General features: G+C 36.5%; 1 protein-coding gene across 3 annotated transcripts in view; it reads left to right on the plus strand.

The window, feature by feature from the left end:
* The window catches only part of ntrk3a (neurotrophic tyrosine kinase, receptor, type 3a), a 242,810-nt gene extending 227,553 nt beyond the window's left edge, over positions 1 to 15,257 (plus strand). For all 3 annotated transcript variants that reach the window (XM_067379609.1, XM_067379611.1, XM_067379610.1), the window contains 3 exons: positions 489 to 732; positions 11,487 to 11,645; positions 15,072 to 15,257. In XM_067379609.1, coding sequence (XP_067235710.1) covers positions 489 to 732; positions 11,487 to 11,645; positions 15,072 to 15,257 — 589 coding nt within the window. The remainder of the gene's footprint in view (positions 1 to 488; positions 733 to 11,486; positions 11,646 to 15,071) is intronic.
* Positions 15,258 to 16,481: the final 1,224 nt, after the last annotated feature.

Consider the following 16,481-nt stretch of genomic DNA (forward strand, 5'->3'; position numbering starts at 1 on the left):
TGTACTTGTGATGTAAAATTCAGCTTTGTGATGTCAGCAGGGCCCATCTGACTGTGATTGATAGGTTACAACCTTCCACAAAGGTATTGAACAAGCGATAGGAGTTGGATACAAAGGTGTACATGGTTTCTGACAGGGCTCTGTCAAAGGAGCAAAAATTGCTTTCTTTTTCCAGCTAGCAGGATTATGGGGGATAACAGGTTTCGTCAAAACTGCTTTATACATAATGACACTATAAGGCGATAGATTCATAAGAGGGCAGAGGAAACTGACAGGGATGCAAATTGTAGCATACAGTATTAGGTTCCTTTGAAGAGTAAAGTAATCTATTGGTAATTTGCATTTGCTGATTTTAATTTTGCATTGATTTTAATTCTTATCTAATGCGCTGCAAGATTCATTTACTTTTAAGTATGTTGTAAGCATTCAAATACTTTTTGGGACCAAAGTGACAGAACTGAAATCAGTTGGGTCATTCTGACTTCCAGAGCTCATGGTCCAGATGCAATGATCCTGGTTGACGGACAGCCACTGCAGACCAATGGGGAACTGGGTTTGTCTCAGATGCTGCACATAGCCACTCAGATCGCCTCAGGGATGGTCTACCTGGCGTCTCAGCACTTTGTGCACCGTGACCTGGCAACACGCAACTGCCTGGTGGGCAACGGGCTGCTCGTTAAAATCGGAGACTTCGGAATGTCAAGAGACATCTACAGCACTGACTACTATCGGGTAAGTGCAGTTTTGTTTAGGTAAATGCTTGAGGAAAATAAATGTTTGTCAAAAATTGCAAGTTGGTGGAAAAAACTTTCATACGATCTTAAATTATACAGCTCTGAGACAGTCTGAACCTGTATTTAGCTCATTGATTAGTCATCAAATATCCACAAAACACAAATTAACAATTGTGGCGTATGATGGATCCATAATTGAATGCATAATTACTCATTTTTAATGACTTTTGAAAAATTGTAATATTGATATATCCAGCTGCTTTAGTGTTTTGAAAGACCTTAATCAAATTGTTTGTTTACAGTTGTTAGATTAGTCATACCAAGTGTTAATTAAGGACAAGGTTAAAAAAAATCACCATAGTTGTTAATTCAAGGTATTAAAGATACTAACATAAATACAAAAAAAGCCCATTAGACATTTGACCAACATCTAAATCATACACAGAGCTCTGAATACAAGCCTTTTATTGGGTATTTTAAAAATACATTTATCATATTTGTATTTTGCAAGAATAATTCTGTAGATTTACATTAATAATTTGTGAATTCACAGTCATATTTTAATTAAAGGAGTATAGTTTTAAAGGGATATACAGTAGTAGTTTAAATTCTGTGATCACTTACTCACCTGTCATTCCAAATTCATATGACTTTTATTTATTCTTGTGTGAAACACTAAAGGAGATATTTAGAAGCATGTACTTGCTGCTGTTTGTCCGTGTTATGAAAGTGAATAGGGACCATGCAGAGACACCGCCATTCACTTTCAATGTAGGGAAAAGAGCAGTTTGGACACTCTACAGGTTTGGAACCACACAAGGGTGAGTAAATGATTATAGAAATTTCAATTTTTGGATGAACTATTCCCTAAAAGTTCAAGCATGAATTCAGACTTATCTACAATTCTGACTCATTCAAGCTCAATTATATGCTTCAGGCCCATTTGCGCTTCTACAGAAGATCCTTAATCAAAATCGTGTCTTTGCTTGACACAGACATGGGCCTCTCGGTAGATTTGGCCTAGATGACAGAGGGCTCAATTTGCAAGCTGAGGGCCCTAAATGAATTAAAATGTATGTCTTCACTTAGCGCTCAACAAGAGGATGAATGAGGTGACGCAAAATTTGCAGTGCTCCTCTATCGCTCGACTAGATTAAGTTGATTTGAACATGATTGTTCATCTCGCTGCTTTGAATGTGACTCCCATTTTTAGGGCATTGATTGAAATGGGAACTTTCCTCAATGTCAGAAGTGAAGGAATGATTCAAAAAAGAATAGCAAACAGCTCAATTAGCATACGTGCTGATGTTATCGGTGGCTTGTGGTGGACTTTTGAACCTAGGAGACAAATGCCATAGTATGTATTACAAACAAGCCACATCAAATATCAAGTTTGGTTTATTTAAGTGGGGTTTTTTATGTTTTTTAATGTGTTTTTAAATGGGTCATTTCCCCTCTTTATACAAATTTTTTTATTTCAGAATAATATAATATTTTAAATGACCATTTCATGCTCAAAACGATGTCTAACCTTGCTTACCCCAAGGTGGACAATGTAAAAGTGACCACAAGCAAGAAAATATTGTGAATACACTAGAGGAAAAAATAAACCTTATGACCAAAAAGCAGAAGCTATGTCTCAAAAGTAACATATTTTCTAAACGCATGATTTGTTGCTGTTCCCAGAGCATCGGTCCTAATTGCAATGGAGGAAATATGTTACATTAACAGTAAATGTCAAATAGACCATTGCATCTCATCTCACTTAATATATTCTGTGGCTTACTTTATTTTAATGGCACTGTGAAATGGCTGGTTGCACTCTGCAGCACAAAAGAGACAGCGATCAATTTACTGTTCCCAACAAACAGGAAGTGACCCAAACCATGACTGTTTTGCAAAGGCAAACCTAAATGTCCATGCATATATGAGACAATTGGCATTGATGCATAAAGCTGAGCAGCATGAGATACATTAAAGCATTTCATTCAATACAGAAAACTATTGATGAACAAATAAAATGGACTATTTCATCCACTGTTTGTGTCTGTAATGTATTTTTAGGATTATCGTTAAGCTCTATTGGATTACTTTGAGTCAAATCTGCCATGCAGAATTATATTTATGCGCCAGTAGAGCATTTCAAATCAGCCATTTTGATATCATTTAGCATGTAGCCTTAAAAGTTGGCTGTCTATGTAGGAAGCATCTCATTAGGTTTCAGAAACAAAGTCTTTATCACTATTCGGAGTTGAGTCTCCTTGATCTACACAAATTGTTATAGTATAAACCCAAACTTGATCTGCAGGTCTCTCTTAGTAGCTCCTTACTGCAATAGGCACATACACCTCACATCTCAGAACATATATAAACCAGAATGGCATCCAATAGCCCATCTTCTCTGACACCAGTGACATTCTGATGTGTTCATTCTCCAGAAAGAACATCTACAAGGTGGTCTCCTGGGAATGAACGCAGTCAGTTAGGCCAGAGTCAGTATTCATCAACAGTTTGGCTTCCTCATCCATGTAATGATGGTGCCGTATAATCTCACTTGCAGAAGGAGAAGCTGTGGTCGATTTCGAGTTACTCAAGTTTTCTTTGTCAGTGTAAATTTGCACTGAGGGCCGTGATGTAGGAGCTAAACACCTCAACTTCCTGCCAGCAAGACCTGGCAGAGCAAAACTGAGCTACCTTGCTTCAAACCCATCCGTGTCTGGAGCTAGACAGTTCTCATATGTAGTTGAAGGACTTGTTGCGGTTGAATACTCCATTAACTGATGGGAAACCGAGTTAATAGACCCAGAACAGAAAACCTTCACTCTGCATTATACATTATGCACATCTGTTAATGCACATTTGGCTGGTGCATTGCAATCTCTTCTGAAACTAGCTAAGTAGGACGGAAAACTGCTCGAAATTCCAACCACATCTATTTCCTCAATGCTCTTTAACTTCTGACGAGCACTCGTTTAATGACATCATCTCTCGTCAGCTGTTCATTGAAACAACCGTGCTATTGATTTTAATATGCATTAATTACCGCTACGTGATTCCCATCCTCCTCGTCTATGATTCTTCCCCCCTCCAGACGCTAATTGTGTTGCCTTTCATCCGTGCCCTTTCAGATTGCGTTGGCATTTTTGTCACCACCCTGCCAGTTCTCATTCTGATCTCAACGAAGCCCCGCAGACTGATTTACATGCATCTGCAGTCTCGTCGTTCCACCTCAGATAAGATGGGGGGGGAGCAATCCGGGAGAAGCTATTCAGATGAATGGAAGTTCAATCAATACAATCGATTCAATTTCCAAAACACTCGAGCACAAATACTTTCACTAAGCAAAAACACTGAATATGTCTGTGTTTGGATTAGCATACTAACATGCTACATATACTGTAGCCTACTTAGTGCACTTTTCTCTATAGATACATTGCAGTATACAACGGAGTACACTGTACCCCACACTAGACTTGACCTCACATTTCCAGTGTGACGATTGAACTGTATATAATAATAGCCAACTCATTTGATCTGACTTCTAAATGTTAAATTAAAAATGGGAAATAACAGTTTTAATTTCCAAATTTATAACTGGATGCCACTCACATGCAATGTAATGAAGTCATGTAAAAAGTAAGCTATATACAGTGTATACTGCACATTTAGTTAGTATTAGGGTAGTATTCCATAACAAACATCGCCTGTGTCTTTTGGTTTTAAAGGTGCAATGTGTAAAATTTGGGAGGATCTATTGACAGAAATGCAATATAGTACACATAAATGTTTTCATTGGTACATAAAGACCTTACATAATGAACCGTTATGTTTTTATTACCTTAGAATGAGCCATTTCTGTCTCAAACACTGCGGGTCCCCTCTCCATGTCAAGTCACCATTATGTGCCGCCATGTTTCTACAGCAGCCCCAAACGGACATACATTCTACAGAGCGCATTTAGTCACTATGTTATTGTTCTTCTAAATTGTTTGTTTTTAGAGGCAGCTTGCAATGTCACTATGTTGAATAGGCAAAAGTAGTAGTAGTAGTAGTCGTCTGGTTTATTAGAGACCGTTCTTTGTTAGAAGTAAGAAGAAACCTCATTGCTTCACATAGGCTATTCTCTGTTGTCTCAGATGACATCTTTGTCTTGTGTCAGCCAGACGGCCACTGTAGTTTCTCCGAAAGGGAGGGGTTCGAAGGGTGTGCGGCGGTAGTTGCAGTTTGTAACCTCACCGCTAGATGCCGCTAAAAAATATGTGGACATTGGCACTGGCTAAATTTGGAATGCATACGACTCTATATGGCAGAGTCAAGTTCACAAAGTAAACATCGCATTCATTTTCTCCATGGAAGATTTGATTTTGAACAATAGCTTATAAACCTTTAAAGACCTACTAAAGAGTTATGAGGTTGTTAATCAATGGTTTATACTTTTGTCAAAGCCATCAGTCTGCATTATTTCAACTTAATTTTTAAATAATCACAGCGGAATTCTTGGTTAAAAAACTACATTACTCATTCTGCAAAGAAACCTACCCCAGTCAGAGAATTGACCCTTCGCTAATCCACGCCCGAAAACCACCACAGGTCAATCGTGGTTTAGCAACCATTACTAAGCGCGGGAGGTCTGTCAAGCTTTCGAGCGAGGGAACATGCTGAAGCGTTGTGCTTATGGATTGTGTTAACCTGATACCCGGTATCCTAAAAGTTTGGACGGGGTGGTGGAATTTTTTTTTCCATTCCTGACACCTAAAACCCAAGTGGAGAAATGCCGGTGTTCTGACAATTTGTGCTGCCCTGTCAGATTTTGCTACCTCCCATTGAAACAGTAGGTAATGTTAGCAAAATCTGACAAAATCCGAAAAATGCTAACGTTACCGATCAGATTGTGCTTCCAGTGTGATATTAACGTGGTCTATGGCTTTATTAACATCTACACCTACCCCAACCCTGAACCTACCCTTATAATAATGCATATACAGTAATGTTGTGTTATTTATCATGACAACATTGATGTAATATTGATGTATGCATATGCAGTAAGCCCGGGTAGGTCAATCTGATGGGTCGGTTAGCAAGCTAGCTAACTCAGCACATCATTGCTTGGAAATAATGACGGTTCTTTGTTCATAATGCATATATTTGAACGTGAAATAAAATTATTAAAGGCAAGACGGAGTTACGTTAGCCTGGCGTGCTAAAAATATAAGCGGGAGAATGTTATCATTGAAAAGTGGTCAGACTAACGTCTTGTGTTTATTCCACAAGATTTATGCTGTTTGATTTATAATTATTAGGTTATTTTCACAAATTTCACTTAACCTGCTGTGGATGAACAAAGCTTTTCCTCAATAAATTGTGTGTTTCCCATTTGAATGATCTGCGTATGAGGCGGCTGCTGCTCGTGCTGGGAGCTTTAGCTTCAATTTTGATCAAATTATTTTCTAATCTGTTGCATATTATGTCGTGGATATATCCCTTGAATGCATACTGCAGTCCCTTTTGTCTTGCTCTCTCAGATATTTCACCTTTTCGCAAAAATGACTAATTATCTCCTTGAAAATGTCTGACACCGGTGCATACATACTGTAAATGACTTGCCAGACGCGAAAGCTTGACAGGCGTAGCAACAGTAACTAAGGAGGGCGGGGCTTAGCAAAGGGTCCATTGCCACTAAACTCTTTAGTGTCACACCCATAAAACACTGCGAATGACGTAATGATCTGTATATATAATCATATTTTGCAATGAATGTAAAATATATTCTTTCTATATCTATAGCCTACTCTATCTTAATAAAAGTAGTATGCTATTTTGGCAGCTAAATTCGTAATTCCATACTACTCTTACTGTTTCTTCAAAATGGCAGAAAAAGTAAGAATAGTATGCTAGTATCTATTCATTCAAGATCCTATTTCTCTCAATGCCTGATCTAAAATGTACTGTAGCTCTTAGCTTTCTAATCAAAGGCTAATTGAAAACGCAAAGAAAGAGAAATCTTTCATTTGACCATTAGCTTGTGATGCTTTCATAAGCTCTTTTCTATATCATTTCTAATCAGGCTGTGGGAGAAAGGACCTTGTACAGTTGCTAGCATTGCAGCTAACACAGTTAACGCCATATTAGACTGTTTCAAGCTCTCCAAACATTGTTCTGTTTCTCTCCCCTCTATCTATGTCCATTATGGTGATCATACCTTCATTACCTTCATCCCTGGCTGACTTTTCCTGGCAAGGATGTTGTGCGCTAACGCTAAAGTGGGCTGAGTTAGCCAGGCGAGCAGCTCAGTATGGCCATAGGGAGCAGTTCCTGCCCACGCATGGGGAGCGTTAGCAGTAGTACCCTGAACTCCATCTCACGGAACAAGAGGAGTGTTGTTTGACCGCAGCAGGACTGGCATATTGCTTACACCTCCTAAAGGGCAGAGGCGGGAGGGAAAGAGCGAGCCAGCGAGGGGAGGGATATTTGCCACACATCACTGGAGCCTGTGGGACAGCTTCCTCCTCTGTGAGGAACTGGCTGCGAATGAGAATCACAGAAGCGTAGCTGATTAACACACACAGTCTTATGCTGCCTTATCGTTCCCTACATTAAAGACATTACGCCGAGAAAAAACCTCTCAGACCTTTAATTATAGTGCATCTCAATGCCTCTATAGTTTCCTAATCGTGAAGACGTTCATATTTTTGCACTCATTATTCTGAGTCATTTGCGGTTTGCAAATTGAAATGAGTTGTGAGCTGCGTGGATACACAACCTGAGATTTTTTGTTGTTTATTCGATAAACAATGATTTATTCATCATTAAACATCGAAAATGGTCACATTTTCCTAATTCTTAAATTGACATCAGTGTTCTGAGCTTAGAGACATGTCCTGTTGCCAAGGATACACTCTTAACAAAGCATTGTGGGATGAGAACCAGTGAACATTTTACCATAATCTCATTTATAGTTCTATTTTGTACCTAAATACATTTATGATCAAAATAAAATCACAATAAGTATCCTGCAAAGTAAAAAATTAGGCAGTCTGTGGATGTACATTACACTGCAGGCTGATTTGTATTCCTGCACACAGTCGATAGCTTGACCCCCATTTGAGCAAACCACTAATGAGCCTTGTAATTAATACGCAGTCGCCACTTACGAGTTGAAAGCCGCAATAACCACGCAGCCGCCATTGAAACGTCACTCTCAGTTGTCCTGGCATGGCTGTAATTAACACAAGCATCAGACACGAAGAGGACATAGATTCTAAACCAATCCAGTCCGGTGCCGTCCCAGGGCAGAGATGATTAATGTCTCGTTGTTTTAATCGATTAATATCTCGCTTAACATAGGGAAGGCCTGAGGGAGTCTTTATTTATGGCCTTTGATGATTTGGAGCTGTCAAGAACATTTAATGGATATATTTGTTTTTGCTTCCTCCATTTTGTTTTTCTGGTTTGTCAGTTTTCCAGGTTACAGCTCACCAAATATTGTAAATAGGGGTGGGTGTTATACCAGCAGACACTATTAACCAGTAGAAATTTGTCAACCGGTAAAGATTTTGGATTATCGTCTTTATTGCGGCTATGCACTATGCCATGCTTCGCTGTCACAAAAGCTTATCATTTGCATGCGTTTTTAAGCATTGCTGTTTAAAAACAAGCAACTTTGAACTGTTGAAGCGCAACAAGCAGCGAAAGAATATGATCATAAACAGTCATCGTAAACATCATCGCAAACAGTCATTTGTGCCTTAAGTACGGGATAATGTACATCCAGCTGGTTGTTATTGCAGTATAAACCCCGACAGGGGTCTTGCATCACCCTGAAGGGGTTTATTCTGTGATAACAACCGGCTGGATGTACATTATCCCGCTTATCACATGGCTACTTGGCACTTAAGTAAATAATTAGACACGAAATATTGATCTAAGTCGAAATATTTTATTAGCTCTTTAAACACAAAGCTTCCGCGGAGAGAGCAGTTGTTAGCAAGCAACAAGTTCAAACTAGATGGAGATTTAAGAGATACGGAACAGTCATACCACATATTACACAGCATTTTGCCATATAATAATGTAAATGTCTTATGGGAATAAGAGATATTGATCTGAGATGAAACCTGTTTGTTATCTTTTAATCCATTACAGTGAACAAAACAATAGTCACAAAATGGCAGCAGCTGCGTTTGTATGAAACGAGAGAGCGAGTCCGCGATACTGGATTACATAATTAAATAACGGTACACAAAATATTGATTTGAATGCATTTTAATATTTTATTAGCTCGCTGAATGCAAGACTTCTATGAGGAAAAACAAAACGTTCCTAGCAGACTTCAGTTACCCAGATGAGCCTGTGTTATCTGTTTTCAACGGCTGTTATCTGGGAATAACATACCACTGGATGGCGCGATGGACCAATCAGAATCAAGTATTCCACAGAGCCGTGTAATAAGTGAATGTAAACATTTGAGAAAGAAAGCGCATGTGTATCAGTATATTAGATCAGTGTATTCAGTCTTAAAGTGACAACAGCCTAATATACCTGTATAATATTATTAATGTTAATGTTTTTTTGTTTTATTTTTTACTTAGGCTAGTATTTTTTTTGTGATATTGAAAATGGAGATTATCAAATTTCAATTGCATCAATAATTTTGATATCAATAAACCTTATTTAAAGCAAAAATAACTATATCGCTATATATATCATTATCATGAAATAAAACTACTCGTATCGTGATACAAGATTTTGGTCATATCACCCACTTCTAAATCTTATTGTTACTTTTCACTGTAACCCAGTGTTAATTTTGACACCAAATTTTGATTTCGTTTTAGTCATAGTCTTTTGACTAAAATGCCATTTAGTTTTAGACATATTTTAGTCATTGGAAATTGTTTTAGTTTTAGTCTAGTTTTAGTCGACTAAATATCATAAGATTTTAGTCGACTAAATCTACAGTAAATTTAGTCGACTAAAATCTAATTTAGATAAATTGTAAGCATTTCGTTAACAATACACAGATCCAATACACTGATAGATCTGATATTCCCCAAACTATTTATGTTCACCCAACTGTACTTTGCTCGCCAAAGTGGACGGTTTTTGACCGTTCAAGTGCAAAAATACAGAAAGAGAAAAAATCAGGACTTTTCAGGGATTGACACACTTATCATTGAGGTACTATTATAGTTTTCGTTTAAAATATTTATTAGATTTTTAGTTTTTCTGCTTTCATTGTAATTTTAGTTAAAAGTTTTAGTAATTTTTTGTGTTTATGTCTTTAGTTTTTGCTTTTAAATGTCTATAAGTTTTTATTTCTGTTTATTTTAATACCTCAGGTTAAGCTAAAGCTTAGAAACTAGATGAAATAAAATAAGTTTACATTTTATATATATATATATATATATATATATATATATATATATATATATATATATATTTTTTTTTTTTTTTTTTTTTTTTCAGTTAATGTTTATTTCAAGCAATGAGGATTTCTTTGGTTTTAGGTGTAGTTAACTATAATAACCCTTATAAATGTAAAATATATTGAATAATGTGTAAAATAATGTTCTTAATCTTTCCTTCCTGTGACAGAAGATACAGTAGTTTACTCTGAATTAAATATAAATTAAATTGAATACAGTTTATTGTGTAATAATTATAAACCATCCCGAAATATACCGTGACTCTTATTCTGAAATGTCTGCAGTCTGCACTGTAGCAGGCTGCTCATGAGGGTGATAAATATGCATTCTTACAACCATCTAAAACATGCTACCATATAAACATCGTGTAGTAAACATTGTCATAATTCATCAACATTAGTGTATAAGCAATTGCTTGGCATAAATGTGCGCTATTCATTAATTGCGAAGCAGTCTGAAGCGCTGCTGCTCGAGCCTGTAGAGGGCGCAACAGCGCCGCATTTTCCTGCGGTCAGATCAGCACGTTACACTTCAAATGTGCGCATCTTCCACACAGGACAGCAGACCTGACTGGATATCTGCCCAAATTGTCCCTATCTTTCATTTTTGTCTCGTTGTTATTCGTTGACGAAAATTAGAGTAGATTTTAGTCATAGTTTTAGTCGTTCAAAACGCATTTTTATTTAGTTATCGTCTCATTTTCGTCCGTGAAAAAATGTCGTTGACGAAAATTATTCGTCAACAAAATTAACACTGCTGTAACCAAGGTTCATTTAACAGCAAAAATCAAGAATAAAGAATAACATTGACTATAATGATAACTATATTAGCCTCCACACCAGTGCACGATAATGTTCTGTTTATTCTGCCACTGTAAATGATCTAGCTCTTTAAAGTCAGAATGGATTCTGATTGGCTGTCAATGTTTCATTGTTCATCAGCTGGAAAAAAAATGTGTTGTGAAATTGATTCCAAAGATATTGTTTCTCTGTTTTACATGTGGTGTCTTCGTCTCATAGAACTTTATAATTATCGTTATCATGATATTTATTGTTCTTTAAGTCAGGCCTTAATACATTATGAAATGCTGTGTCTATAGTTGTGGTGTGGATGTCTCCATTCTCATAGATTTACAACGATTATTGAAACTTTATAATTATCGTTATATTTATCGTCCTTAGTGTCGTACTAAAGAAATTACAAAATGCTATGAAAAATTATGGAAGTCATTAAATGTGGTTAATCTTTGGTAATGCGAGTTTTGTGAGTTTGTGAAGGTCACTAGTCTTTGACTGTCGTTGATAATCATGATCTGATGCCCCGACAGGTGGGAGGACACACCATGCTGCCCATTCGCTGGATGCCACCAGAAAGCATCATGTACAGGAAGTTCACGACAGAGAGTGACGTGTGGAGCTTCGGCGTCATCCTCTGGGAAATCTTTACCTACGGAAAACAGCCATGGTTTCAGCTGGCAAATAACGAGGTATGTTCATTTTATCGGTTTCCATAAAGAAAAATCCCTCCCACAGGAAGAAATCTTCTTTTTTTAGCTGCTTGCTAGCCCTCTGGCTAGCTTTGGTCACGCGTTATTAGTAAACCACAACTGTATGACTGCTGTAGGTGAAAGCAAGGTGTAAAGACTCATTGCCTAGATGAGATGATAATAAAAAAGCTTAATGGAGACAGAATGTCTGTGCTGGACAAAAAAAACTGGAACTAGATTGTGAAAATAATGTAGCAATATGAGACACACAATGAGTCTTGATGCTAATGATGACTAAAGGAGCAAAATTAAACAACATAATCACTGGCTGTTGTGGTGAAGCTTTTGACACAGTAACTCCAGCTCATCTCGAACATGATTTCTTCCTATTAAATGAGCAGGAAGTACACATGTTGAAATGTCATGTTGTTGGCTTTTTTGTCACACACATATTCCCTCATGTGTCGTGTTAATGAGGAACAGCGCCATTTAATTTTTCGGCTATTGTTCTTCTCCATGTAATGTTTCACAACTAAGGTTTGGATGAACTCCAAACAGCCACACACACATAGAGATGCTGCTCTCAAACTATTCCATTGTGTCTGAATAGCAAAGATTATAATTTACCTTTTCACATAAATCTCATAATTACCACTACTGAACTAAAATGTTGTTATGGTTAGACAAGAGCCTTATAATGTTGTATTCGCTACTGATACGAAACTGGGCATTCATTTATGCATTCAAAACAAAATGTTGCAAACAAATATCCACATATGTTTACTGGGATTCTGTATACAATGAAAAATTACATTGTGAGTGAATATAGATTATATAATATATATATATATATATATATATATATATATATATATATATATATATATATATAATGGGTCATTGACGAATAAGGTTTTTAAAAGTGTACAAGATGGACAAAATTTGTCACCAAACAAGTCATTCGGTTTAACCAAAATTTTAAAAGGTTTTACCGAATGACACTTTTGGTTATACCAAATAACGATATTTTCATACAATGCTAACAGGTTGATATCTAGCTAGCTAGCTAGCAAAAGGACAATCAAACATTTTATATTTAGTACAAGTTTGTGAAATATTACAATATTTTCCATGTTTTATAGAGGTTGTACCTGATGTTTCGGGTATGAGCAAGTGAAAACATGAATTTTTCAAATAGTTAAGTTAAGAAACAGTTAATTACTTTGCTTCAGGACCATGTGGTACTTTGCAGGTGTCTGAATGATGTCACATCCTGTCACATGATAGGGTTAGGGTGTGATATTCGTTACTCCGAATGACATCAATAAAATTAATTCTTATAACGACTTCTACACATAATTTTAATACCATTTTGCACTGTTGATATATGATGTTATAAAATCATGCCTGAATAAAAAATATATACATTTATTACATTTTAAGATATTTTAATCACAAATGAAGTGGCTGTATTGGCCTTTGGACGGTTAAACCGAATGACCTTTTGACTCTTCAAAATCTTTAAAATACCTTTTATATGTAGCAAAATATAATTAAAACCTTTTGGATTCAATAAAAGAGATCTAGTTGTACTACCTTACATACTTTGGATGTCATATCTTTGTTTTTTGTTATTATTAAAGGATTAGTTCACTTTTAAATAAAATTTTCCTGATAATTTACTCACCCCTATGTCATCCACGATGTTCATGTCCTTCTCTCTTCAGTCAAAAAGAAATGAAAGTTTTTGAAGAAAACATTCCAGGATTTTTCTCCATATAGTGGACTTCAATGGGCACCAAACAGTTGAAGGTCAAAATTAGTTTCACTGCAGCTTCAGAGTGTTCTATATGATCCCAGACGATAAATAAGGGTCTTATCTATTAAAACCATAGCTAATTTCTAAATTTTTAATTTTTTTTATTTTACACATTTTAACCATAAATGCTCATCTTGAACTAGCTCTCTTCTTCTTCTCTATTTGAATTCCAGCAGTGTAGACACTGCTAAGTGTATTACTGCCCTCCACAGGTCAAAGTTTGAACTAATTGTTGTATACTATTTTTGTATATGACAATTTATTTCAAATAAATAAATAAAATAAATAAAAAAATATAAAAAAAATTAAAAAGTTTAGTTAAAAGTGGACTAATCCTTTAAGGCCTTTGGACAAAAAAATAATAATAAATAATATATTAAATATGAGATTCACATATATAAGCAAGCACTAATTAATATAATGCAGACTGTGAGAGTGTGTTAATGTTTTTCTCTGCTGACCAAACACAGCTGGATGTGCTGAAAATACTTCATTCCCCACTTCAGATCCCCAAGCTGTGAAAAGTGAAAAAGCGACAGCGATTCTCTTGAAGCTTCTATTCACAGCTGGTTTGAGCACTACTTCACACTGAGATTATCAATATCAACTCAGTGAACCATAATCTATAGGTGCTGTGCGATTTATGCAAGAAAGATGTGTGTTTTTGTATTATGCACTGAAGGGGCTTGAATACCAATCACATGCACTGCTCCATATTCTGTTGCCAGAAGGCTGGTGGCTACTGTATTGCATCAGAACGTATGCTGTCATTGCTGTCGGTGGAAGAAACTAAATCAAACTTTCAGTCAATAGAACACAGACATCCTCTAGCTGGAGTCAGCGCGGTGAACACAAGGGACCGCGAACAATCATCTGTCTCTTCTAAAAGTCGATACAAAGACATCCACAGAGGCAAATGTCTTCAGTTTCATGAGATGGTCCCATTTTGCGTATCATAACACAAAGGCTATAGATGGTTTCTCTACAGAAACAGAGAACTGTTAAATGATAGAATATGTTTGTTGTACAAAAACCACACATCAGTCGGTTCTTGTGTCGCAAGGACTGTCAGCAAGTCCTCTGGCAGCGTCTGAAATGCACTTGTGTTATAATTCGGAGCGAATCTTCCTCACATACTTCAAAAAATGCTCATAGAGTATAAATATAACGATTTAGAAATTAAGCTCTGAATTTTGATAGCACGTCACATGATTTTATATTAAGTCTGAACTTGATTTACAAAAACGAATTTTTGAGATCCCAGTAAAAAAAAAAAAAAAAAAAAAAAAAACTGCAACAACATTCCAATTAACCAATCAGATTTGAGGGACAAGTTTACAGTTTATGTCAAGTTTAGGCTTACAGCCAGGGTTAGGTGCTTCTACATCAGTGTTATTCACCTATCCTTTCCCTCTTAATTTAGGAATAACTTATGGGTAGGGTTACGGATAGGGTTAGAACTAAATATTCGGACAGGAATGTTGAAAATATGTTGATCCATGTCTTGATATGTAACAGGAGACCTTGGCCTGGAAAAGGTTGAAGACCCCTTCAATAGAATATTTATCAACAAGTAATTCCATTCTCCTTTCTCCATGTCTTTACAGGTAATCGAATGCATCACACAAGGACGTGTGCTGGAGAGGCCACGGCTTTGTCCCAAGGAAGTGTACGACATTATGCTGGGATGCTGGCAGAGGGAACCGCAGCAGAGGTTGAACATCAAAGACATCCAGAAAATTCTTTATGCCTTGGGCAAAGCCACACCTGTCTACCTGGATATCCTGGGCTAGTGTTTGTTGGGAATATGTTTGGATGTCTGTCTGCGTCTATACAACGGAGGAACGAACAACCTGGGATTTACCCAAAACAACATGTACCTTACTGCGCCACTGTCAGACAACTACAACATGGGGATGGACTTAAGTGCCTGCTACTCCTTTCGATACACTGGATAACAGTCTTTCAAAAGCACTTTTACATTTTGTTTACCTGCATATAAAGATGTACAGTTCTACTGCAAGAAGAGGAGTCTCCTTTCTCTATTTCTTTCTCTTTTTTTTCAGTTTGGTAAGAACAGCCTACTTTTAAACTCTAAAAAAGGAATAATGGAAACCTTTTATTTCCCCCTAAAATATGGAAAATGTAAAAAAAAAAAAAAAAAAAACAGTTTTTTTTTTTTGTTTCCTCACTGCCTGACTATTCTCCCCGTGGTTACTTGTTTTTCATTTTATAAATATATATATATATTTTTTATTTATTTTTCTTTCACCTCCGAGTGTGGATGTATGCCATGTTTCTTGCTGAGGGTATATCGCCTTTCGGATATGACTGCTTACCGTTGCCATGTCAGATGATTGGCAAGGACTTTTTTTAAAAAAAAAAGCCTTACTGCGCTCTGATTGGCCGGATCTTCTCTTTGACTCTACAGGATGTATCCAACAGGGCTTTTAAATATTCTGAGGAGCTTTTTAGTGAATGGATTAACTTGAAGGAACCACCAATCAATACAAAGGAGTTTATTTAAAAAAAAAAAAAAAAGAATGTATATAATGTAAATTTCTGTGTCAAAAGCGACAGTATGTTAACTTATTTCATTTCCTGATTAGATTATTTTAGTTCTTTGGCGTGCTGTTACGGTGAGTGAATTCTATAAATATTTTGATAATATTTTAATGTTTTTTATTTTTCCACATGTCCATAGAATGTATGTTGATATTTCTAAATTTTTTTTCATTTTCCCCCTTTTGTTTTGAATGCGGCCAAGAGCTCAAAAATGGTTAGGGTTTTCAAGGTGGAACACACCACAAAAGGAAAATCACAAGACGTTGCCTCACTCCTTGTATTCCAGAGACCATTTGCTTCTGAAATGAATGTAACAGGAACAGTTAGAGATCCAAGTGAGATTATGCCCAGAAAACACTCATTAGCCCTCATACTTCATTAGCCCTCATCGCTTTTATGAATTGTGCTTATGCTTCTTTGCAAACATATTATACCGTCCTTTCCCATAGTTT

The sequence above is a fragment of the Chanodichthys erythropterus genome, chromosome 24 (assembly GCF_024489055.1).
Source record: "Chanodichthys erythropterus isolate Z2021 chromosome 24, ASM2448905v1, whole genome shotgun sequence".
In the NCBI taxonomy this organism is placed as follows: domain Eukaryota; kingdom Metazoa; phylum Chordata; class Actinopteri; order Cypriniformes; family Xenocyprididae; genus Chanodichthys; species Chanodichthys erythropterus.